The 27,907-nt window shown below is 37.1% G+C and overlaps 1 protein-coding gene and 1 long non-coding RNA gene across 4 annotated transcripts in view; one reads left to right on the top strand and one right to left on the bottom strand.

The window, feature by feature from the left end:
* LOC123525364 (uncharacterized) overlaps positions 1–27,907 on the bottom strand; it is a 100,672-nt gene that overhangs the window by 17,117 nt on the left and 55,648 nt on the right. For all 3 annotated transcript variants that reach the window (XM_053537928.1, XM_045304352.2, XM_045304351.2), the window contains exons 9-13: positions 25,186–25,414; positions 24,409–24,536; positions 21,951–22,119; positions 17,400–17,555; positions 16,755–16,904 (exon numbers count right to left, since the gene is read on the bottom strand). In XM_053537928.1, coding sequence (XP_053393903.1) covers positions 16,755–16,904; positions 17,400–17,555; positions 21,951–22,119; positions 24,409–24,536; positions 25,186–25,414 — 832 coding nt within the window. The remainder of the gene's footprint in view (positions 1–16,754; positions 16,905–17,399; positions 17,556–21,950; positions 22,120–24,408; positions 24,537–25,185; positions 25,415–27,907) is intronic.
* On the top strand, positions 2,213–5,254 carry LOC128555509 (uncharacterized). The gene is made up of 3 exons (XR_008370120.1): positions 2,213–2,356; positions 4,390–4,528; positions 5,202–5,254. It is a non-coding gene; the product is annotated as an uncharacterized LOC128555509 (long non-coding RNA).

Genomic DNA, 27,907 nt, shown 5'->3' with positions numbered 1-27,907 from the left:
GCCAAGTTATTTGAAAATCCATCCATCGATGACAAAGATATGGACCGGACACAACAAATGCGGACAGACCGACAGACTGACAGACCGACAGACAGACGGTTCAAAAACTATATGCTTCCCTTCGGGGGCATAAAAATTAGTAACAAGCAAATTTGATGAATTGTTATCCCCCACCGAAAGCCAGTTTGTGGTGAGGAATGGCAAAAAAATATATCTGGCAAAAAGTTAAGGATGTTACTAAGAAGCAAATAATTTCATTAGTCATAATCATTTTAACAGAAAGTGAATGCTTGTTTTTTTGTGGGGTGGCAGCTGGGGTGACCAGGTCAGGGTACAAAACTTCACATGTTGATTAACAATACTGATGGAAAATTAAAAATGAAAAAAAAATAACACCAACAAAACACACAGAGCTGCCACTACTGGTGACAAATGCTCCTGAAGTGTGCCCAAGAATGCTACAGCTGTATGCATAATAAAATCACATATCCTATCGAGACCTTGACCTTGACCTAAAAGGTCTGGGTTATAAATGTGACAAAATAGATAACATTTGTTACAAATTATTTTTAAATCCCCTGATAAATGGCAGAGTTATGAACCAGACAAGAAAAACATTAGACTTCTCTGTGTGACCTTGACCTTGGAGATAGGGGTCTGGGTCTTGTGCATGACACCTCATCTCCTTATAGGAAACATATATGCAAAGTACCGTATAGCGGGTTATTTCTACGGGGGGGGAATATTTCTGCGTTTCTGCGGTCTCTCGGTAGAATCGCAAAATTTTTTCCAGCAGAATATTCATCCAACAAAAATTTGAAACACAAAAAATCTGCATTATTTTCACCAACGTTGTTTCACGCTATGTTTCCTTAGGTAATCCGTAGTTCACAATGGCATGGTCTAATTATTGGAAATTACCGTCACCATCTGACAATTACCGATAATGGTATAATTAGGTGTGATGGTCAATCAAAGTCCAAACTGTGAATCCCTCAGAAAACATTTTCTTCTGTGAATGAAATAAACTGAGTGAATTTCACTTGTGTTATTAATCCCTTGTGAAGATCTTCCAATCTTTACTTTAGTAACCTTTATATAAGCAGTGTAACCGTTATGCCAATATACCGTAGTTTGAAGTTGTTGTTTGTGCAATTGTTGTTAGACTTATATTTTTTCAATTCACATGTTATTATATCCTACAATGTATTCCTTAAATGCAAAGTTATTTTACAACAGTTACCAGTAATTTAGTTTATTGTTTTCATACGCTATCATTCTCACAACGCCCGAATATGCGAGGAATTACCTCCTCTTTGGCATAAAAACGCAGAAATTTCTCTCCCTTTTATGTGAAAAAGCAGAAATTAAACACGCAGAAATTCGATTCTCAATTTTTGGGGCCAAAACGCAGAATATCTTGACTGCAGAAATAACCCGCTATACGGTAATTTCAAAATCCCTTCATCAATGGCAGTTATGAACAGTACATGAAACAGACCCTGACCTGTTAACCTTTAACCTCTAAGTGTGACCTTGACCTTAGAGCTATGGGTCTGGATCTTGCGCATTACATGCTGTCTCATTATGAGGAACATTTATGACCCTTGATGAAGGGCAGAGTTATGGACCGGACACGAAACAGACCCTGTTAACCTTTGACTTCTTGGAGCTAGGGGTCTGGGTCTTGCACATGACATGTCGTCTCATTATGATAAACATTTATGCCAAGTTATTTGAAAATCCCTTCATGGATGGCAGAGTTATGGACCTGAAACAAAACAGACCATGATAACCCAGCAAACACACGACGTCGCAAAGACGTCTTTTTATAGTTGTTTTGGGGTCGCGACGTCGGTGACCAGAATCAGACGTTGTTCCAACGACTTTACACCGACCAAAGTCCGACGTCGCTATCCCGACGTTGTTCCAACGGCTTTACAGCGACCAAATCCGACGTCGCTAATTCCGACGTTGTTCCAACGGCTTTACAGCGACCAAAATCCGACATCGCTATTCCGACGTTGTAAAAACGTCGGAACAACGAGATCTACTGAAACTTTAAACTATTTCAAGCTGCAAAAATAATTTCATTGCGTGAATACTTTATTACATATTTGTCGTTTAGCGCTATTCGTCATGTCGTGAGGTTAGCAACATTAACCATCTAACATTAACTCGAAAGAGTTCCGTCCCATGATTTCCGACATGTGTTCGAAATTGACCAATCAAAACAGGTCTAGCTCACGTGCCTTTTTGCCCTCGTTCATGTTGTTGATCGGAGTTTTGAAAATTCGTGGAAGTATTTAAAAAGCGCCCTGTACATATTATATGTCAAATCATGGCTTCTCCACCTGTAAGTATGTTGTTAGTTTTTACAGCAGTTATTTTTTGTCATGACGTTTTTAAAACTGTTGAAGTTATAGCTATAACTTATATTGTCATATATTTTCGCGGTAGGCCTATTACCGGTAATTTGTATGTTGACATAATTTGTTGTGCTGCATGAGGATAAATTAATAATTATGCATTTTAGGCTAGAAATGGACTTACTTAAAATATCTTTCATGCGACGAAGATCAGACTGTCAACATTTTGCAGTCTTACTGTTTACAGTGCAAAAAATAGTTAGAACTTTCCATAAATTATAAAGGTTTTGACAAAGGGTTTTTAGTTTATAAATTCACATATGCTTAGTGTCTAACAGTTACATGCCATTTGTATGTTGATATCTGTCACCAAACAGCATTACTTGTTGGAAGCCGCTAGGGGTGTGGTAGTCAAACTAATTTTACAGTGTTTTAAGCGGGTCATGATATAGGACTAGACTAGATGGTGTTTGTAAACAAATCCGTTGTAGTTTCTATTTTTAGAACTGATAAGACAGTGAGCGGCTAGCCGTCCAGGTTTTTTTTTTTTTTTTTTGTGAACAGTGATGTTTTTCTAACTGCATCAATATTCTTAAAACACAGATTCTATCAATATTTTTTTTTTATCAATTCTGATCAAAATTCTATCAAGCCACCAAAAGTCTGTATATGAAAAAAGTCCCTGCCCATCCCCCCTTCTGCATAATAACGTGCAATGCATTCACACGCCATCCACCATACAACAAGAAAATTTAACAGAAGTGCCATCCATTATCTAAAGGCAACAGAAATATAGCCGGAACTATGCTTACTTGTCGCTGTCACCATATTGACTAACATGAAATCAACAGTTTTTACATTTTGTTGTAGTCAAGGCCATTGCGTGACGTCACATGTTTTAGAGATTTCCTGAAAGAAATCGTGCCAAATAAGTTTAGACATGTTGAGACAGCGACAGTCAAGTTATCACACTGTCCCGAAACATCCTGTTACGTTGTATTTGGACATCTCCATATAATATAATTTATTATACTGCTTCACATTCGTTTGATGCCTGATGATTCTCTTCAGAAGTAACATAATAGTCCAACTAATTTGATGCGATCCTAGGAAATGTTGGGATAATTATTTTCATATGGGCAGTATCCCCACTTGCGTCAAACACTCGAAAGACCAAAATAGTTGAAGCAATTTCCGATGAAATTTTCATCGCTGCCAACGCTTTACATGCTATAGGTTTAAATGCCGATTATTTTCAAACATTAGTCTTAAATTCAAATAAACTTACATGTATTGAAAGGGATTCAATTTCTCAATGATTTATGCCAAAATTATCAAATAATATCCAAAATTACTTATTTTCTGGTGATTTAAATGTATGTATGTACTGTACACGATTAAAGTTTACCATGTCTCTACATGCAAATATGCGAAAAACGCGAAACCAATAACTTACATGACTGTGTACTGTGATTTATATTCCATATTTTGGGTCCTTCAAAGTTTGACGTTTAGATTGCCCGTCACAAATATAAAACAATCTCAAAGGCGAATTATTTGACTAGTAACATAATGCCTCGTGCAGAAAACCTAGGATCTGTTTACAAAGACTTTGATATGTCTGAGTTTAGTCAGGCAATAAGTTTTCATTAACCTTTACCCTGCTAAGTTTCTAAAATGAACTGATCCATCGTTCAGTTTGGACAGTACCATCTGTTTTTCGAAGGGGTGTTCACTGAAAATTTACTGACTGAATAGCGAACAGTGCAGACCATGATCTGCCTGCACAGATGTGCAGCTGATCTTGGTCTGCACTGGTCGCAAAGGCAGAATCACTTGTTGCTAGTAGGCTAAAGGTTAACCGAAACTAGTTGTGAAACTGATTCAAGGTTGTTTACATCTAAAATGCAAGACAGTAAATTCTCAAAATTTATTTTATGCATGGGTGTACTACTGTTGTGTGCTTAAAATGTAGATTATTACAAAGTAGCTCTAATTTGAAATTTTTTGCTGTTGACAGGTTTCCATGTTGTCTGCTGTTGGAAGAACATCTATGAGGGACTGTGAATAGAATCTTTATCTTCTGCTTATATACAACACTTACTCATGGGCCAGTGGCACAATTTCTAGCTGTACAAGGATATCATGGTGTTTGATAAGTAAGTAATATTGGAATAAAGTTTCCATAAATTTATTACCTGTTTTTTACTTCCTCTTGAATAAAATATGCGTGAACTTAACTGAAACTCATCTGAATCGTGTTTCACAAGCATTTTTGTGCATGTTTTAAATTTAGAAGAATACTTTAAGAGAATGAAAAATAATAATTATACAAGAGTTGTATTTGTCTTGTGTCAAGATTTTGTTGAACCCACTTACGGTGAGCTCGATATAGTCGCCACTTTCGATGTATGTGCTTGTGTCTGTCTGATTCTGTCCGGACCATAACTTATACATGCATGAACCAATCTTGTTTATATTTGGTATGAATGTTTACCTAAGTGAGAAGGTGTGCCATGCGTAAACCCCATGTTCCTGTCTCAAAGGTCAAGGTCACAGTTAAGAGGCCTAGGTCATACTGAAGTTTGTCCAGAGCAGTTCTTCTTCATGCATGGTGGGATTTTGATGTAACTTGGCATGAATGTTTACCATTATGAGACGGAGTGTCGTGCGCAAGAACCAGGTCCCTAGGTCCAAGGCCACTTGACAGCTGGCGGGCTCAACACTCTGCTCCTTGGCATACTTGTCTTATTGATTTAATTTTTAGTGATATAGATTCAAATTGTACCTTTTTTATTAACTTTTTATCACCAAATTCATTCTGTTTCACAGGTTGATGACAATGAAACTAATGACCATGTTAACATCAGAGGAAAAGCAAACTGCAGAAGAAAGGACAACATTGTTTTCGAACTTGAAGGGTAAATATTAAGAAATGATATTTGATCATACTTACGTGAGAATGGTGTTAGTAAGAATAGAAATTCTAGCATTGAATGAACCTGTCCAAGTATTCAGGGCTCCAGAAATTTTGAAAACTCAGTATGTCCGAAATGAATTCACGACATCGGCGCTATCCCACCCACTGTATTACCGTATAAAACTTTGTGATAAAGTAAAGAAATTAGTATGTCATGCATTAAAAATGATACACCGTCACCTTACCATACATTTAACTTTATACAAATTCTAATATGTGTGATCATCTTCTAGTTTTTAACAAAACGTTAAGTTACATGTGTGTTAAAATGTATATTTTCAGCCTGCGTAGACATAGGACCAGGAAGGGGAGCTAGGAGTGGGAAAAGGCCTAGTGACTGATATATGCACTATCAGATAGAAATCCAGTTCAAAAGGAAATCTGAAATAGTGAAATAGCAGAAATCATGACTTACATACTGTGTAATCTGCTCTAAAACACAAACATTTGAATTTAAAATGTGTTAAATGCAAAACATTCTACTTACAAAATGAATCTTTCAGTAAATTCTAAATGCAGCTGAAAAGTGATATACATGAAATGTGTGAAAACAGTGCAAGTTAAGTTTGATTTTTTGTTGTATACAAAACTGAAGAACTTGTATCCAATTCATTTTCTGGATGCACAGTGTTATTGGAATTTTTTTCAGATAATTTAAAATTCTACAAGGTGAAGATATTTCAAATAGTATCTCGAGAAAAAAAGTTTGCACAATGAATTGTTTTTCAAAAATATGCAGTTGTTTGTTCATTGTTTTGCCAGTCCATTACACTTAAACTTTACTTTATTTATTCTTAATATTTTTGTGAATGGATTAGATTACTCATTCACAAGGCAAAATCAAGAATTTGTTGGTTAAGGTTAATGTTGTCTCGAGCTAAGTGATGGGCAGACTTTATCCATTTGTAGTGATTTTGAGAATAATTAAAATAATTTGTCACATAAATCAATATTAAATGACCTGGCTGAAAGTTATATATGAAAAAAAATGTATTTTGTTAAGATTGTTGTACATAGAACTTTTTGCAAGATTTTTTATTAAAATCATTTTCAGAAACTGCATAAAAGACGCCGCAATTGGACCTTTATAACTTTACTATTTGAACTATAAGAATAGCTATCCTACTCGATACGGCATCAGCTTTGCGTCACACCTTGGTTAAGTTTTTGGTACCAGTTTACATTTTGGCAAAACCTTCGGGGATAAAGGTTTGAAACTTTCAACACTTGTTATCATCACCATATCCAATTTTAGGCAAGGGCACATAACTCTATCAAGGACTTTTGCTGCATTAGGGTACCTTTTATTTCCTACTAGTTCATATTTTGTGTAAACTGTTTGACATATGACATTGAAACTTTTATCACTTGATTATTATTATACCATGGTCTGTATCTGTAGGTAAGAGTACATAACTCTTACAAGATTTTGGCTAAATTATGACTCTCTTTTGGACTTGGAAATTGGTACAATTTCTTACCATCCATGTTTTGTGAAAACTGTTTGATGTGTGGCTTTGAAACTTTGAACACTTGTTTATTATATGATCGCCATCTGTAAGTAAGTGTTCATAACTCTGTCAACTATTTTGGCTGAATTATGGCCTTTTTGTACTTAGAAATTGGTTCAGTTTGCGTACAAGTACCTGTTTGTCAAAACTATTTGACATATGGCTTTGAACACTTACTTACTATCATGATTTCCATCTGTAGGCAAGAGCAGATAACTCTGTCAACGAGTTTGGATAAATTATGGTCTTTTTTGGAGTTGGAAATTGGTTCAGTCAAACTTATTGGAATGATTAAGCAAGATATTCCATTAAATAACAATAAATCTTGTGCAGAATGTAGTATACTAAATTTGAAATATTGCAGAAAATTTACATTCCTGTTGCATTTTTACCAATATCTAAATTTTATTCTCAACCGTTTTAGATCACATTCTGTGTTAAATACACAATTTTCTGCTAAACTTTTGAAAGGAAGATGTTGAAAAATTCCACCCAAACTGTGGGTGAGTAACTTTAAGATTTAGCTAGACTGTACAAACTATATGCAGAGCTATCCTACTTGTTTCTGTCAGCATCTAAGATCAGATTTCACAGACCGAAGTGTGGTATCGAACCAGTATTTCTTGAATTATTTAAAGGAATTTTAGGCAGTTTCACTCATTTATGGCTATTATTCAATGCTTTTTGTTCAAACATAAAGTAATTATGTAGGGATAACGCATGTTTTTCGTGCTGCAACATCTCCAGAATCCCGAGGGATTGGTTGGTACCCAAGCCAGGTACCAATGATTCCCGAGGGATTCTGTAGATGTTATAACACGAAAATAACATGCGCTAACGCTATTCTGGCAATAAAACGCAAAACCAAGTAAATGAATATATTGTCCCTCAACGTCATTAAATTCCCATGAAATGCGCGGTAAAGTTTGTTTTATCACGTTCACGTCATGTTCCTTTTGAATTATTCGTTTTGGGGCCGTAATACGTTTACGCTTTGCCACGGAATGCGCATAAATAAAAAGTTGTTACAACAGCATGTGAGCGCGAGAATCTCTCTGTTAATACACATTTTCTCTCCTGTTAAGACACCCCCGAAAAGTGACAATAACAGCAGTTTTATGCTAGAATTCAAGATAATGTTTCTTCACTTAGTATCAAGTTTTAAAATAGTTAAACATGCTGCTTCTATGACAGCTCTTGTTTTTATATGCTATGACACTTTATTACATTCAAGCAAAATGGTTGCCCATTTCCACAAGTGTTTATCGTTGTATTCATTGATGAAATATTTTGTTAAAAAGCTATTGAATAGTCGATTGACTGTTGCTGTCCCTGAACAGCTCTTTTTAGCCCACCATCATCAGATGGTGGGCTATTCAAATCACTCTGCGTCCGTGGTCCGTCGTCCTTCTGTCCGTCCGTCCGTCATTCCGTCCGTCCTTCCGTTAACAATTTCTCGTTATCGCATCTCCTCAGAAACTACCAGGGGGATTTTGACCAAACTTTGTCAGAATGATGTATTGGTACCCTAGTTGTGTCCCTCTGAAAATCAGACTGGTTCAACAATTTTTGAATGAGTTATGGCCCTTTGTTTATTTCTATAATTTACATAGATTTATATAGGGAAAAACTTTGAAAATTTTCTTGTCCAAAACCACAGAGCCTAGGGCTTTGATATTTGGTATGAAGCATCATCTAGTGGTCCTCTACCAAGATGATTCAAATTATTTCCCTGGGGTCTAATATGGCCCCGCCCCAGGGGTCACATGGTTTATATAGACTTATATAGGGAAAAACTTTGAAAAACCTCTTGTTCAAAACCACAGGGCCTAGGGCTTTGATATTTTGTATGTGACATCATCTAGTGGTCTTCTACTAAGATTGTTCAAATTATCCCCATAGGGTCAAATATGGCCCCGCCCCGGGGGTCACATGGTTTACATAGACTTACATAGGGAAAAACTTTGAAAATCTTCTGGTCCAAACCACAAAGCCTAGGGCTTTGGCATTTGTAATGTAGCATCATCTGGTGGTTCTCTACCAAGTTTGTTCAAATTATCCCCGTAGGGTCAAATATGGCCCCGCCCTGGGGGTCACATGGTTTATATAGACTTGTATAGGGAAAAGCTTTTAAAATCTTCTTGTCAATAACCTACAACATTCAGATTTGGACCACATATATGGTTTTGAGTGGCAAGATGAACCTTGACATGAGTTGACCTTGATTTTGACCTAGTGACCTACTTTCACATTTCTGTAGGTACAGCCTTCAAATTTGAACCACATGCATTGTTTTGTGCACTGAAAAAAACTTTGACCTTGACATTGACCTAGTGACCTACTTTCACATTTTTGAAGGTACAGGCTTCAAATTTTGACCACATGCATAGTTTCATGTTCTGAAATGAATTTTGACCTTGATTTTGATCTAGTGACCTACTTTCACATTTCTCAAGCTACAGCCTTCAAATTTTGACCACATGCATAGTTGTGTGTACCGAAACAAACCTTGACCTTTACATTGACCTAGTGACCTACTTTCACGTTTTTGAAGGTACAGGCTTCAAATTTGGACCATGCATAGTTTTGTGTTCCGAAATAAAATTTGACCTTGATTTTGACCTAGTGACCTACTTTCACATTTCTCGAGCTACAGCCTTCAAATTTGGAAAACTTGCATAGTTTTGTGTACCGAAATGAACTTTGACCTTGAGATTGACCTAGTGACCTACTTTAACATTTCTGTAGCTACAGGCTTCAAATTTAGACCACATGCATAGGATTGTGTACCGAAACAAACTTTGACATTGACCTAGTGACCTACTTTCACATTTTTGAAGGTACAGGCTTTAAATTTGGACCACATGCATAGATTTGTGTTCTGAAATGTAATTTGACCTTGGTTTTGGCCTAGTGACCTACTTTCACATTTCTCAAGGTACAGCCTTCAAATTTGGACCACTTGCATAGTTTTGTGTACCGAAATAAACTTTGACCTTAAGATTGACCTAGTGACCTACTTTCACATTTCTCAAACTACAGCCTTCAAACTTGATGCACATGCATAGTTCTGTGTACAAAGAACTTTGTCCTTGAAATTGATCTTGTGACCTACTTTCACATTTCTCAAGCTACAGCTTTCGAATTTGGACCACATGCACAGTGTTGTGTACGGAAATGAAATTTGACTTTGAGCTAGTCATTAAGTCTTGAAATTTGGAACACTCAATAATGGCACATTGGTGGGCGCCAAGATCACTCTGTGATCTCTTGTTACAGATTACATGCATCAACAAAATTTATTTTTGATTGAATGGTATATGTACTTTTTAATAAAAACATTTCAGTTGAATCATATTTAGTATGTTTTCTTACTAGACCCAGTATGTTATGATACGTCTTGTGACTATTCTATTATTCAGTACACTTTTGTTTAAAACCATAGACTGTTGGTTTTTTTTTTGTGCTTTTAGACGAAACAACATTGAGAAAAGATGTCATTCAAATGTAAAAAATACATCTTTCCAAAGTTGTGAAAAATATGTAGTTCCAACACTGCAGAAGACGTCAAAACACCTTTCACAATCAAAGAAAAAACTACGTCTTTCAAACGTTGTGAAAAAGACGTCTTTCCAAGGTGGCAAAAAAGACGTCAACGCACCTTTCATTATCAACCAAAAAACAACGTTTGTCCAACGTTGTGAAAAAGACGTCTTTCCAACGTTGTGAAAAAGACGTCAACACACCTTTCATTATCAACCAAATAACAACGTCTTTCCAACGTTGCAAAAAAGACGTCTTTCCAACGTTGTGACAAGACGTCAACGCACCTTTCATTATCAACCAAAAAACAACGTTACAACGTCAGGAAAAGACGTCATAACAACGTTGTAACAACGTGGTGTGTTTGCTGGGAACCTTCGACCTCTAAGTGTGACCTTGACCTTGGAGCTAGGGCTCTGGGTTTTGTGCATAACATGTCATTTTATTATGGTGAACATTTATGCCAAGTGACTTCAAAATCCCTTGATGGATGAAAGAGTTACAGCCCCGACAAGAATTAATTGGATATATATGACTGGGGTGGTGGGCATAACTGAGTGGAGGAGTGAGGTGGGGGAACAGTACAACTCTGAAAAAAATAATAAAAAGGAATTATTTTTTTATATTTTTATATTTTTTTGCAGGTTGGGGTGGTAGGAGGTGGAGGGGTGTGACCAAGGAAAGGTGGTGACAAGGTGTGGGTACACAACTTCAGATGTTTAAAATAAATGTTCATGGAAAAGAATGAAAGAAGTTTAACGAAATTCTACCTACTGGTTGGTTTGTTATGTACAAATCTGTGGATTTTTACACAATTAAAGGACAATAACTATAATGGAAATTGAATCCCCAAAAAACTTGACAACATCATGGCAGTATCTTGGTTCATGTTTATTTCAGGTTTTATGAAATTCTACCTACTAATTACTTAGAAATGGCTGCAGACTGACATTTATGGGCATTTTTCATTAAAACAAGGGCAATAACTCTAAGGGAAATTGAACAATCTCCCAAAAAAACTTGACGGGCATCATCGGAGTATGCTGGTTCATGTTTATTTCAAGTTTCATGAAATTCTACCTTCTAGTTACTGAGAAATGGCTGCGGACAGACATTTTTGGGCATTTTTCAGTAAATCAGGGGCAGTAACTCTAAGGGAAATTGACCAATCAAAAGAAAAACTTGACGGGTATCATCACAGTATGTTAGTTTATGTTCAATTCAAGTTTCATGAAATTCTACCTTCTAGTTACTGAGAAATTGCTACGGACGGACATTTTTGGGCATTTTTTTAGTAAATCAGGGGCAATAACTCTAAGGAAAATTGACCAAATCCCCGCCAAAAAACTTGACAGACATCATCACAGTATGCTGGTTCATGTTCATTTAAATTACTATGAAATTCTACCTGCAAGTTACTGAGAACTTCAAACTTCAAATCAACCCGCCCGCTTAGCTCAGTAGGTAAGAGTGTTGGTCTACGGATCGCGGGGTCGCGAGTTCGATCCGCGGGCGGGGCGTATGTTCTCCATGGCTATTTGATAAACGACATTGTGTCTGAAATCATTAGTCCTCCACCTCTGATAATTCATGTGGGGAAGTTGGCAGTTACTTACGGAGAACAGGTTTGTACTGGTACAGATCCCAGGAACACTGGTTAGGTTAACTGCCCGCCGTTACATGACTGAAATACTGTTGAAAAACGGCGTTAAACCCCCCAAAAAACAAACAAATCAAACTTCAAATAAAAAATTCCAGGTAAAAAGGGGGATAAATTATGAAATATTGGTGCAAGAGTTATGGACCTTGTGTCATATGATGTGAGTGATGATGGTGAACAACTAATTTAAGTTTGAATCAAACCCATTTAGTAATAACTGAGATATAATAAAAGTGCATCAAAACTTTAACCCTAAGTTCTAAGTAAAAGGGAGATAATTCATGAATATTGGTACCAGAGTTATTGGCATTGTGTCATATAATGTGGAAAATGATGGGGAACAACTACTTTCAGTTAGAATCAAATCCATTTTAGAATAACAGAGATAGAGTGAAAGTGCATCAAAACTTTAACCTGAAATTCTAAGCAAAAAAATGGAGGTAATTCATAAAATATTGGAGTGAGAGTTATAGTCATTGTGCCGTATGATGTGGGTGATGATGAAGAATAACTATTGTAAATTTAAAACAAATCCAGTGAGTAATTACAGAGATAAGGAGAAAAAAGAGAAAGTATAAAAAAAAAACTTTAACCAAGGTGGGGTTGTGGGAAGACGCTGACACCTACGATGGTTTGAGTAGGATAGCTCTCCATATACTTCATAAAGTTGAGCTAAAAATAATTGGACACATAATTCCAGACAATATGTACAAGATGATTACAAAGTTTCATTCGAACTGGAAGTAAATGTAGGAGTACTTGAGTACACAATGTAAATGTAAATGTACAAAATCCAAACAAGGGTCATAACTCCAGAGAATATGTATGAACATACCCATGTCATCTTCATACTGATAATGCATACTGACTTTCTTTTTAGATAGATGGTGACCTGTAGGAGGATTTCTAATACACAAGAATGAGTGACAGACTGACTGTGGGATGAATTTATTGACAGACAATTCAGACATCATATGCCTTCTGGTGCTTTAACAGTGGGGAGCATAAATCCCTAATAGAAAAACTAATGTAGAAGTTTTGGGTATTGCCCCAAATCAGGAACAACAAATCTGATGCAAAATATTTTGACTTCCTCTAAAAACAAAGATCTATCCAACTTTCTGCAAAAACATCATCTCATGAAAATAAATTCATGGTTATGCAGTCTTCATTTGGTACTGACTCAATAATACTGGGCATTCTCTGCCTACTTAAATCACAGCCAAAGTTCTTCATTCTCTTATCTAAACTAGAGGTGCTTTTGAGAAAAGCAATTATGTTCAAGGGCCATAATTCTGAAGTGCATGGGCCGATTCATGGTCACTGGAAGTCAATTTTAAGATCAGTGTGCAAAACTGTTCAGGTAAACCAAATTTCAAGGCTGTATCTTTAAACACAAGAAAGTAGGTCAGTAGGTCAAGGTCACAGTCAAGTGACCCCTAATTACTTGGGGTCATCAGGTAATTATAATTAAACAGTCTAGGAAATATGATCTGATAATTTTTGAAGTATTTATTCCTGTATAACATATATATAACAAGTGACCCCCAGGACGGGGCCTCTTTTCACCCATGGGGCATAATTTGAACAAGTTTTTTAGAGATCCACTAGGCAATGCTACATACCAAATATTAAAGGCCTAGACCTTGAACTTTCAGACAAGAAGATTTTTCCCCTATAGATATAAGTCTATCTTAAATTTGGGAATCCCATGGCAGGACCTCTTTTCACCCCAGGAGCATATTTTGAACAATTTTGGTAGAGGAACACTAGGCAAGGCAACATACCAAATGTCAAAAGCTTATGCCATGCAGTTTCAGGCAGACATTTTTTAAAGTTTTCACCTATATATAAGTCTATGTAAAACTTGAGACCCCCAGAGCAGGACCTCTTTTCACCCCAAGGGCCATAGTTATAATATGAACAATTTTGGCAGAGGACCACAAGGCAATACTACATACCAAATATTAAAGGCCTAGGTCTTGTGGTTTTAGACAAGAAGACTTTTAAAGATTTTTTCCTATATAAGTCTATGTACAGCTTGTGACCCAAGGGCGGGGCCTCTTTTCACCTCAGGGGCATAATTTGAACAATCTTCATAGAGGACCATTAGATGATGTCACATGCCGAATATCAAGGCTCTACGCCTTGTGGTTTTGGACAAGAGGATTTTATAAGTTTTTCCTTTCAGTTGCCATGGCAACCAGAAATCTGCAGGGAATTCAATTCTTTGAATAATTTTGAAAGGGGGTCAACCAAGGATCATTCCTGGGAAGTTTGGTGTAATTCTGCCCAGTGGTTTTTAAGAAGATTTTTTAGAAAATGTTGATGGACGCACGACTGATGACGGACGATAGACACTGAGCGGTCACAAAAACTCCCCATGAGCCTTTGGCTCTGGTGAGCTAAAACAAAAGGACCATGATGGTCCTGAATCGCTCACCTCTTCCCACATGATCCAGTTTTGAGTATGACGTCGTTTTTTCTATTATTTGACATAGTGACCTAGTTTTTGAGCTCATGTGACCCAGTTTTGAACTTGACCTAGATATTATCAGATAAAAATTCTGATCAATTTTCATGAAGATCCATTGAAAAATATGGTCTCTAGAGAGGTCACAAGGTTTTTCTATTATTTGACCTATTGACCTAGTTTTTTAAGGCACGTGACCCAGTTTCAAACTTGACCTAGATATCATCAAGGTGAACATTCTGACCAATTTTCATGAAGATCCATTCAAGGGTATGGCCTCTAGAGAGGTCACAAGGTTTTTCTATTTTTAGACCTACTGACCTAGTTTTTAATCGCAGTTGACCCAGTTTCAAACTTGACCTAGATATCATCAAGATAAACATTCAGACCAACTTTCATACAGATCCCATGAAAAATATGGCCTCAAGAGAGGTCACAACGTTTTTTCATTATTTGACCTACTGACCTTCTTTTTAAAGGCACATGACCCACTTTCGAACTTGACCTAGATATCATCAAGATGAACATTCTGACCAATTTTTATGGAGATCCATTTACAAGTATGGCCTCTAGAGAGGTCACAAGGTTTTTCTATTTTTACACCTACTGACCTAGTTTTTGACCACACATGACCCTGTTTCGAACTTGACCTAAATATCATCAAGATGAACATTCACACCAACTTTCATGAAGATCCATTGAAAAATATGGCCTTTAGAGAGGTCACAAGGTTTTTCTATTATTTGACCTACTGACCTAGTTTTTGATGGCACGTGATCCGCTTTTGAACTTGACCTAGATATCATCAAGATGAACATTCAGACCAACTTTCATACAGATCCCATGGAAAATATGGCCTCTAGAGAGGTCACAAGGTTTTTCCTATTATTTGACCTACTGACCTAGTTTTTGACCGCACGTGACCCAGTTTCAAACTTGACTTAGATATCATCAAGGTGAACATTCAGACCAACTTTCATACAGATACCATGGAAAATATGGCCTCTAGAGAGGTCACAAGGTTTTTGTATTATTTGACCTACTGACCTAGTTTTTGAAGGTACATGACCCACGTTCAAACTTGACTTAGATTTCATCCAGGTGAACATTCTGACCAATTTTCATGAAGTTTTCATGAAATATATGGCCTCTAGAGAGGTCACAAGGTTTTTCTATTTTTAGACCTACTGACCTAGTTTTTGACCATACGTGACCCAGTTTCGAACTTGACCTATATATCATCAAGATGAACATTCAGACCAACTTTCATACAGATACCATGAAAAATATGACCTTTAGAGAGGTCACAAGGTTTTTCTGTTTCTGTTTATTATTTGACCTACTGACCTTGTTTTTTATAGCACGAGAGGTCACAAGGTTTTTCTATTATTTGACCTACTGACCTAGTTTTTATTGGCACGTGACCCAGTTTCAAACTTGACCTAGATATCATCAAGGTGAACGTTCTGACCAACTTTCATGAAGATCTTGTGAAATATATGGCCTCTAGAAAGGTCACAAGATTTTTCTATTTTTAGACCTTCTGACCTCGTTTTTGACCGCACATGACCCAGTTTCGAACTTGACCTAGATATCATCAAGGTGAACATTCTGACCAATTTTCATGAAGATCTTGTGAAATATATGGCCTCTAGAGAGGTCACAAGGTTTTTCTATTTTTAGACCTCCTGACCTAGTTTTTGAAGGCACATGACCCAGTTTCGAACCTGACCTAGATATCATCAAGGTGAACATTCTGACCAATTTTCATGAAGATTTTGTGAAATATATGGCCTCTAGAGAGGTCACAAGGTTTTTCTTTTTTTAGACCTACTGACCTAGTTTTTGACCGCAAGTGACCCAGTTTCAAACTTTACCTAGATATCATCAAGGTAAACATTCTGACTAATTTTCATGAAGATCCATTGAAAATTATGGCCTCTAGAGAGGTCACAAGGTTTTTCTATTTCTAGACCTATGACCTAGTTTTTGATGGCACGTGACCCAGTTTCGAACTTGACCTAGAATTTACCAAGATGAACATTCTGACCCATTTTCATTAAGATCCCATGAAAAATGTGACCTCTAGAGATGTCACAAGGAAAAGTTTACGGACGCACGCACGCACGGACGACGGACACCGCGCGATCACAAAAACTCACCTTGTCACTTTGTGACAGGTGAGCTAAAAAGAGCAATACACAATGACTCAACATACTTTTATCTACTGGTACACCTTTCTGTTGTTGACTCTCTTGTCCATAATGTCCATCTTTTGTAATTCCTCTCACTGTTACAATGTAAGTTTGTTCTTCCTCCAAGTTATTCAAAACAACCCTTGCTTCACCTGATGCTGAGACATTTTGGGCTGAAGTGAAAAACAGCCACTACTATTAAACTTATTAATTCTAGCTCAAATCTGAAAAAGTTTACATGCAATCATTTTTTAGTTCATAAGGAAGAATCTGATTTTAGTGATGCAAGAACCAACAATGTAATGCTTTTTTGTTATTGTTGGGTTTATAGTCAAATCAACGCAACTTTTGTCATATGGTTATTTTACAGCTTTTGGTGGCAGAGGAAGAAATCAGGTGCATTCAGGCATGAATAGGTATCTAGGTAAAAGCAATAACTTCCTGCGAGCCTGCTTCTTCACATGAAACATTCTACCAAGCAAGTTTTTGAACCCACCTTTGTTAAAGACAAGTAAATGGAAGTCAATGATCTTCACTTCTTGGCCAAATAGTCCCAGCACTGTAATGGCCAAATAATTTTAGTCAGTAGCTTAAACTCAACAGGAAGGTATTTCCTGGTCCCTTAAAGGAAATTTATAAAAACAGAAAATATAAGTTTGCAGTCTTACATTGCTGGTTTCCTCCATGCTCTTTGTAAAACTGCACACTGTACATGGCTATGTAAGGCTCATCTGATTTACATGTCAGTTTATCCCACGTGACAACTAGTGTGTTATCATCTGGTCCTGTTGACACAACCACATTTTGAGGCTTCCTACTCGGTTCTGAAAACAAAAATCAGCATAATTGTGGGGGTTAGTGAACAAGAAAGACAATGAATATATTATTGTTGGGGTCAATAAACAAGAAAAACAACTGATTTTTTACTGTTAGGGCAGACAACCAAACAAGAGGGTCATGATGACCCTGGATCGCTCACCTGAGTAATATGAGCTACATCTTTCAAATTTCGAACTGATGATTTTTAGAATTTTTTTGGAAGATTTTCCAATGTACAATCAAGTAACCCCTGGGGCGGGGCCAATTTTATCACAGGGGTCATGATTTGAACAAAGTTTGTAGAAGTCTACTAGGCAATGTTACATATCAAATATCTAAGGTTAGTCCTTCTGGTTTATTTTTAGCAAATTTATGAAGATTTCCCTATGTACAATCAAGTAACCCCTGGGGCTGGGTCAATTTGACCCTGGGGGGTCAAGATTTGAACAAATTTTGTAGAGGTCCACTAGGCAATGCTACATGTCAAATATCTAAGCTCTAGGCCTTCTGGTTTATTTTTACAAAATTTTGAAGATATTTCTATGTACAATCAAGTAACCCCATGGGGTGGGGTCATGATTTGAAAAAATTTTGTAGACGTCTACTATGCAATGCTACATGTCAAATATCTAAGCTCTAGGCCTTCTGGTTTATTTTTAGAAAATTTTTGAAGATTTTCCTATGTAAAATCAAGTGACCCCTGAGGCCGGGTCAATTTTGACCCCGGGGATCATGATTTGAACAAATTTTGTAGAGGTCCACTAGGCAATGCTACATGTAAAATATCTAAGCTCTAGGCCTTCTGGGTTTTTTTTAGAAAATTTTTGAAGATTTTCCTATGTAAAATCAAATGACCCCTAGGGCGGGGTCAATTTTGAGCCAGGGGGTCATGATTTGAACAAATTTTGTATAGGTCCACTAGGCAATGCTACATGTCAAATATCTAAGCACTAGGCCTTCTGGTTTATTTTTTTTTAAACAAGAGGACCATGATGGTCCTGAATCGCTCACCTCTTCCCACATGACCCAGTTTTGATTATGACATCGTTTTTTCTATTATTTGACATAGTGACCTAGTTTTTGAGCTCATGTGACCCAGTTTTGAACTTGACCTAGATATTATCAAGATAAAAATTCTGACCAACTTTCATGAAGATCCATTGAAAAATATGGTCTCTAGAGAGGTAACAACGTTTTTCTATTATTTTACCTACTGACCTAGTTTTTTAAGGCACGTGACCCAGTTTCAAACTTGACCTAGATATCATCAAGGTGAACGTTCTGACCAATTTTCATGAAGATCTTGTGAAATATATGGCCTCTAGAAAGGTCACAAGGTTTTTCTATTTTTAGACCTACTGACCTAGTTTTTCATCGCACGTGACCCAGTTTCGAACCTGACCTAGATATCATCAAGATGAACATTCAGACCAACTTTCATACAGATCCCATGAAAAATATGGCCTTTAGAGAGGTCACAAGGTTTTTCTATTATTTGACCTACTGACCTAGTTTTTGAAGGCACGTGACCCAGTTTCGAACTTGACCTAGATATCATCAAGGTGAGCGTTCTGACCAACTTTCATGAAGATCTTTGAAATATATGGCCTCTAGAGAGGTCACAACGTTTTTCTATTATTTGACCTACTGACCTAGTTTTTGACTGCACGTGACCCAGTTTCGAACTTGACCTAGATATCATCAAGGTGAACATTCTGACCAATTTTCATGAAGATTTCTTGAAATATATGGCCTCTAGAGAGGTCACAAGGTTTTTCTATTTTTAGACCTACTGACCTAGTTTTTGACCGCACGTAACCCAGTTTCGAACTTGACCTAGATATCATCAAGGTGAACATTCAGACCAACTTTCATACAGATCCCATGAAAAATATGGCCTTTAGAGAGGTCACAAGGTTTTTCTATTATTTGACCTACTGACCTAGTTTTTGACCGCACATGACCCACTTTCGAATTTAACCTAGATATCATCAAGGTGAACATTCTGACCAATTTTCATGAAGATCTTATGAAATATATGGCCTTTAGAAAGGTCACAAGGTTTTTCTATTTTTAGACCTACTGACCTAGTTTTTGACCGCACGTGACCCAGTTTTGAACTTGATCTAGATATCATCAAGATGAACATTCAGACCAACTTTCATACAGATCCCATGAAAAATATGGCCTTTAGAGAGGTCACAAGGTTTTTCTATTTTTAGACCTACTGACCTAGTTTTTGAAGGCACGTGACCCAGTTTCGAACTTGACCTAGATATCATCAGGATGAACATTCTGACAAATTTTCATAAAGATCCATTGAAAATTATGACCTTTAGAGAGGTCACAAGGTTTTTCTATTTTTAGACCTACTGACCTAGTTTTTGAAGGCACGTGACCCAGTTTCGAACTTGACCTAGAATTTACCAAGATGAACATTCTGACCCATTTTCATAAAGATCCCATGAAAAATGTGACCTCTAGAGATGTCACAAGGAAAAGTTTACGGACGCACGCACGGACGCACGTACGCACGGACGACGGACACCGCGCGATCACAAAAGCTCACCTTGTCACTTTGTGACAGGTGAGCTAAAAAACTCAAGATTTTCCTATAGAAATCTATGTAAAATCATGTGACCCCTGGCGCAGGGTCAATTTTTACCCTGGGGTCATGATTTGAACAACTTTAGTAGAGGTCCACTAGGCAATGCTACATGTCAAATATCTAAGCTCTAGGGCTTCTGGTTTTTGAGAAGAAGATTTTTTAAGATTTTCCTATGTAAAATCATATGACCCCTGGGGCGGGGTCAATTTTGACCCCGAGGTCATGATTTGAACAAAATTGGTAGAAGTCCACTAGGGAATGCTTCACACCAAATATCTAAGCTCTAGGGCTTCTGGTTTTTGAGAAGAAGATTTTTAAAGTTTTTCCTTTCGGTTGCCATGGCAACCAGAGTTCTGCATGTAATTCAATTCTTTGAAAAGTTTTTGTAGAGCTTCACCCAAGGAACATTCCTTCGAAGTTTGGATGAAATTGGCCTAGCGGTTTATGAGGAGATGTCGTTTAAAGTAAAAGTTTACAGACGGACAACGGACGCCGGACGGTGAACGATCACAATAGCTCACCCTGAGCCTTTGGCTCAGATGAGCTAAAAAGGCACTGCATATGTTATCATTGTTGGGGTCAGTGAACACAAAAGGCAATGGATATATTATCATTGGGGTCTGTCAAAGGCAGTGTTTGTATTACTGTTGGGCCCTTCAGACAAGAAATGCTATGAACATATTAATTTGGGAGTCTGTGAATATAATAGACAATGAATTTATTCTCGAGTTCAGTGCACAAGAAAAGCAATGGATACATTAATGGATATGTTACTGCTGAGGTCAGTGAACAAGAAAGGCAATGGATATATAACTACTGAGGTCAGTGAACAAGAAAGGCAATGGATATATTATTGTTGAGGTAGGTGAATAAGAAAGGCAATGGATATATAACTACTGAGGTCAGTGAACAAGAAAGGCAATGGATATATAACTGCTGAGGTCAGTGAACAAGAAAGGCAGTGGATATATTATTGTTGAGGTAGGTGAATATTTATTTATTTATTTTGTTGGGTTTATTGTCGCACCGACACAATTTTAGATCATATGGCGACTTTCCAGCTTTGATGGTGGAGGAAGACCCCAGGTGCCCCTCCGTGCATATTTCATCACGAGCGGGCACCCGGGTAGAACCACCGACCTTCCGTAAGCCAGCTGGATGGCTTCCTCACGTGAAGAATTCTACGCCCCAAATGAGGTTTCGAACCCACATCGATGAGGGGCAAATGGTTTGAAGTCAACGACTCTAACCACTCGGCCACGGAGGCCCCGAGGTAGGTGAATAAGAAAGGCAATGGATATATAACTACTGAGGTCAGTGAACAAGAAAGGCAATGGATATATAATTGTTGAGGTAGGTGAATAAGAAAGGCAATGGATATATAACTACTGAGGTCAGTGAACAAGAAAGGCAATGGATATATAACTGCTGAGGTCAGTGAACAAGGAAGGCAATGGATATATTATTGTTGAGGTAGGTGAATAAGAAAGGCAATGGATATATAACTACTGAGGTCAGTGAACAAGAAAGGCAATGGATATATAACTGTTGAGGTCAGTGAACAAGAAAGGCAATGGATATATAACTACTGAGGTCAGTGAACAAGAAAGGCAATGGATATATAACTACTGAGGTCAGTGAACAAGAAAGGCAATGGATATATAACTACAGAGGTCAGTGAACAAGAAAGGCAATGGATATATAACTGCTGAGGTCAGTGAACAAGAAAGGCAATGGATATATTATTGTTGAGGTAGGTGAATAAGAAAGGCAATGCAAAATAAACACTTACTAGCATTTTTAAGGTAGACACAATCTTGCCATTCTACACCACTGCTGCCTTGCTCTGTCAACACACTTACACCATACAGAAAGTCCTGTGGTGAGTTTTCTGGATTAATCTGAAGAACAGCTTTTCTAGTGGCCGAAGAGAATCTTTGCCAATTAACAATGTTTCTATTCTGCAAGAACAACAATATTAATATTCTTAACAAAATTTGAGACTTGTATATGACTTTGAACATTTGAACAGAAGATAAATAAATGAGCCAAGCCATGAGAAAACCAACATAGTGCGTTTGCGACCAGCATGGATCCAGACCAGCCTGTACATCTGTGCAGTCTGGTCAGGATCCATGCTGCTTGCTAATGGTTTCTCTAATTGCAGGCTTTGAAAGCTAACAGCATGGATCCTGACCAGACTGCACTTTGTAACGTGGCTGAAATCTACTCTGCCTTTTGAAGATGGCCATGGTTTTGCAGCACTATGTTGGTTTCCTCATTGTGTGGCTCAAATATTCAGTATCTGACAACAGAATATAGTGAGATATGCAGAAAATAACCTAGACTTGGTACAAAAACTTTGCAGCTTGGCTGAAATCTACACTGCCTCTGAACATGGCAATGATTTTGCAACAAACAGAAAAACTGAAAATGCTGCAAACCCGAGTTTCATAACAGACCAATATCCTTTTTCTTTTTTGATTAAGTAATCAGTACAAGATTTACATTTTCAAGAATTCAATAGCCAACAGAAGTTACTTCTTTAAGAACAGGGTATTTCTACTAAATTCGTCAAAGCCCCTAGGCCTATTGTTAAAAGGTGAAGTTGTAAGAAAAACTACTAATACTTAAAATAGTATGGGGGAATAACTCCAGCTGATAAAAGCCTTTGGTACACAAGATCAGCATTTGTATTGGACATTTTTCCAATGCAATTAATGGTTTCAGAAGAGAAATCTATACAAGGTATGACAAGTTGTAACAAGCTTTATATATTCCAAATGTAAAAGACCAGTAACTAAGCCAACAATTATTCAACCTAAAATCCCTTACAACATTCATGATTAGCCCTCATCATGCTGCACACAACTGATTCTGCCTTTGCGACCAGTGCAGATCATGATCAGTGTGAACATCTGTGCAGTCTGATCACCATCTACACTGTCCACTAATCAGTCAGTATCTTTCTGACATGCACCCTTTTAACAATTAATTGTACTGTCCAAATTAAAAAATGGACAAGTTCATTATAGAAATTTAGCAGGGTAAGGGTTAAGCTTGGCACAAAATAACTGTTTACTTTCATTGATATTCCATCAGTATCATAATACAACTTTATTCAAATATTTACACTAAAGGGCCATAATACCACAAAAAAATCATATGACTGAAAATGCTGACAACTTAGCAATGTAAATATAGCAAACAGCCTGTATATGAAATTTCGATAAAATATGGCTGTTCTATTTCACCCGACAATAGTACTAACCTGTAACAAATTCTACTTTGCTTTCATTAGATGCTGTTTATGTAATGTATTTTTTTTTTCAGTGCAAAAATAGTAGCAATTCATATTTTCTGAAACAAAGTTGAAACAATTTTTCTCTTAACATCGCTTAGAAGCTAGACTGCCGGTTCAATATCAGTGTCATCCATCTTATCTTTACAATTTCCCCAGTGCAGTTTATGCAGACACAATAAATGACAAATAATATAACTGTTACAGTCAATAATTTATAATCCATGTTCTAATCATCCTAACTCCAGTGTTTATGTAGTTTGTATGCAAAAATGTCCTTGTGTGACAAATCAAGGGGCATGACTCTGCTGAACATCATTCAACCAGAACATGATTCTGGTTAGCACAACTACACTTCACACTTAGCATTCATGCAGATCTGTGAAATTCAGCCTAATGGTATACAGCAAGTAATGAAAACACTGTAAAATACGAACCATCAGGGGCAATAACTCTGCTGAAAATCCCTGAACCTGAACATGCTGTTGATATAATGCATAACTAGGGTTGGCACTGATAACTTCTGTAAAGTTTGGTGGAAATCTGCCCAATGGTGTAAGAGAGGTTGCCAAAATATCATAAGATTTGACAAATAAAGGGCCGTTATGTCCACTAAAAATCAATGAGCCTGAACATGCCAATAAGGTGCATATTAAGACTTGGCACTGACCACTCCTGTAAAGTTAGGTGAAAATCCACCCAAAAATTTAAGAGAAGTGGCCAAATCATCATAAAGTTTGATAAATGAAAGGCACAAATCACTGAACCCGAAAATGCTGACAATATGCATATCTAGGCTTGGCACTGATCGCTCTTGTAAAATTTAGTGCAAATCCACCTGGGGATGTTGGAGGGGTTTCCTGGACAACTTTTTGACATACAGACGAACAGACAGCATTACATAAATATGTCTCATTCATTACATGTGAAAGCCATAATAATGACTCACCTCACATTCTCCATTTCTGTTTCTACACCAGGCTACCACATAACCAGTGGCTTTTTCTGCTTCTGTCCAACTCACAGAAACATTTGAGGTGTTGGCAGCCTCAACGATAAACTGTGGCTGGACTATTCCTGAAAAAAAAGCAGAAATGACAAACATGACACAAGTTAAGGATTAGGGTAGATGCCCTTGCTACTGCAGTGTACTTTTAAGGTAGTTCTGCACGTTTGGATAGAAATTTTCTCTACAATGTAGAATTTGATTAAACACTGATTTTTCAAAACTTCAGATGTTACATACATAGAAAATTCAGCAAATAAAAAGGATAGGGTTATGTGCCTGAGTATTTACTAGGCTGATTTAAAAAATTTGGACCTCACACAATTTTTCATAATGGAAGTCTATGGAAAAATCATAACATTTCTACGAATAGAAATTAGTATCAAAACTTATAAATCTGACCAACTGCAAGCCTGCACTCTAAAACCCAGTATCAAAACTTATCAATCTGACCAACTGCAAGGCCGCACTCTGAAACTAGTCATAAAACTTAAAAATCTGACCAACTGCAAGGCTGCACTCTAAAACACAATATCAAAACTTATAAAATCTGACCAACTGCAAGGCTAAATTCTGATACTAGTCTCGAAACCCTTTTCCATAATTTCCAAACCTGACTGTAAGTAGTATTAATATTATCCATATCTCTTTGGTTATTTAAATACCTAATTTCTTTTACACCTTCTCATTCACTGAATTACAACAGGAATTAAATCTTACCTTTAGTGACAGCCGATATAAGCAATGTAGAGTTATCTTCTGATGTACCATTTCTATTTCTAGCCTTGATGGAGAACACGTAGTCTATATTACACAGCAAGCCCAAACTACAACCATATGTTGAATCTTCAGCCCACTGGTTATTGATTGGTTTACTAGCCTGATTGACAGCTGTGAATACAACATCTAGTCCTTTCATTTGACCATTTTTATCTTCCTCTGGGATTGGCTGGAAAAAATTTTTTAATTTCTATTCTCAAAAGTACTGGAAGTCTTTACAACTAGCTGCTAGTACTGTGATAATGCTGATATACACTGAGCATTAAAACCTCATTTGTATAATTAAAGCATTCACTAGTGTTAACAAGAGCTGTCCGTAATACAGCGCCTTCCACTATTTGGCAATTTGTGAATAAAATGAATCGGTCTCAATTAGAGACCTCTACTTTAAAAGGAAGATACACCAAGATATAACAAGACGGTCATGATGACCCTAAAGCGCTCACCTGAGTTATATGAGCCACATGTTTCAAATGGCAAGCAAATCAGATACTAAAATATTAAGAAGGTAGGTCAGTAGGCCACATTCATGGTAACTGAAAGTCAAGTTTTAAACTGGTGTATAAAACTGTACATGTCATCCAAATTTCAAGGCTGTATCTTAAACAAGAGATCACAGAGTGATCTTGGCGCCCACCACTGAGCCATTTTTGAGTGTTCCTATTTAAATAGCTGAATGTCAAAAGCAAGTTCAGTACACAACACTATGCATGTGGTCCAAATTTGAAAGCTGAAACTTGAGAAATGTGAAAGTAAGTCACACGATCAATTTCAAGGTCAAACTTCATTTCAGTATACAAAACTATGCATGTGCTTCAAATCTGGAGACTGCAGCTTGAGAAATGTGAAAGTAGGTACTAGGTCAATTTCAATTCAGAACACAAAAATATGCATGTGGTCCAAATTTGAAGGCTGTAGCTTGAGAAATGTGAAAGTAGGTCACTAGGTCAAAATCAAGGTGAAATTTCATTTCAACTAGGAATGTGTCCATGAGACACAGATGCCCCACTATATGACAAAGGACACAAATTGTTTCCTAGGTCAGGGGCCATAACTCCTACAATACTGAATGAATCCAGATGCGAAACCCCAGGTGCACAACTGCACATGCTGACCAACATTCCTGTAAACTTTGGTGACTCTAGGTCAAATACTTTACGAGCTACGCGTGACACAACATTAAAATGACCAATTTTTAACTAAGTCAGGGGCCATAACTCCTACACGACTGAGTAAATCCGGACGCGAAACCCATGGTGCACAACTGCACATGCTGACCAACATTACTGTAAACATTGGTGACTCTAGGTCAAATACTTTTGGAGCTACGCGCGACACAACATTAAAATGACCATTTTTCTACTAAGTCTGGGGCCATAACTACTACACAACTGAATGAATCCGGATGCAAAACCCCAGGTGCACAACTCAGGGCACTAGACAACTTTTGGGGACAGGTACCCATACCCTCAGGAAGGGGAATTTTTCGGTGTTTTAAGACAAAAAGAGGAAGATTTTAGCCATATCCCTAGTGAAAAAATCAATGGAATTCCAGTGGAATGCTACATAAATTCCACTGGAATCTGCTATGTTACTGGAATACCAGTGGAATTACCAAATATACCACTGGAACTGGAATTTGAAATACCAGTAGAGGTGGAACTCCACTGGAATTTGAATTTGAAATACCAGTAGAGGTGGAATTCCACTGGAATTTGAATTTGAAATACCAGTACAGGTGGAATTCCACTGGAATTTGAATTTGGAATACCAGTACGAGTGGAATTCCACTCAACTGAATTTCATGATTTGTGAATAAAATATAGCACCAGTTTTGGCGGAAAAATGATGGTTTTTATATAGTTTGAAATTCTGGACCAGATTTATGTGAATAGCATGGTATCAGCTACAGTAAGTGTGTTATATATGTTGAAAACAAAAGTAGTTTAAATCAATTATAAAATGTGATATTTTTTCTGTTTCTTTTATTCATATAATTCTAGTCAGATGCAGTCATATTTTTGTCATTGGTTTTCATGACTTATATTCTTATACATGTAAATATTTTGATCAGTTCTTGATGCTCATGCTTCTTACTTTGTTAAAATATGTGTTTTTGTGCCCCCACTATGAGTGGTGGGGGCATATAATTTTAGTCTAGTGTCGTCCATGCATCTGTACATCCATCCGTTTGTGAGTATGTGTGTAGGAAAAAAAAAAGTGACGCGCCTAGCTCAAAAAGTATTTAATCAAAATTGATGAAATTTTGCAAAAGTCTTTAACATGATATGAACGTGTGCACCTCCTATTTTTCGTCTGTCGCTGCTCCCTATTTCTAGAGTTATGGCCCCTGAAATAGTAAAAAAAGCACATTTTCACCTTGTGGGGCACCAAGCTCAAAAAGTATTTGATATAAATTGATGAGTCTAAATTATTATGATATGACCTTGTGCACCTCCTATTTCTATTTTCCAGCTAGCAATGCACCCCTCTCCCAAATTCCAGAGTTATGGCTCCTGAAATAGTGAAAAATGCACATTTTCATCTTGTGATGATGCACCTACCTCAAAAAGAATTTCATATAGATTAATGAAACCTTGCATGAGTCTATAACATGATATAACTTCCGGGCACCTCCTACGTTTTGTGGCCATCGCCTATT

Source organism: Mercenaria mercenaria, chromosome 3 (assembly GCF_021730395.1).
Source record: "Mercenaria mercenaria strain notata chromosome 3, MADL_Memer_1, whole genome shotgun sequence".
Lineage (NCBI taxonomy): Eukaryota > Metazoa > Mollusca > Bivalvia > Venerida > Veneridae > Mercenaria > Mercenaria mercenaria.
Note: the sequence above shows the minus strand (reverse complement) of the source record. Positions and strands in the feature narration are given on the sequence as shown.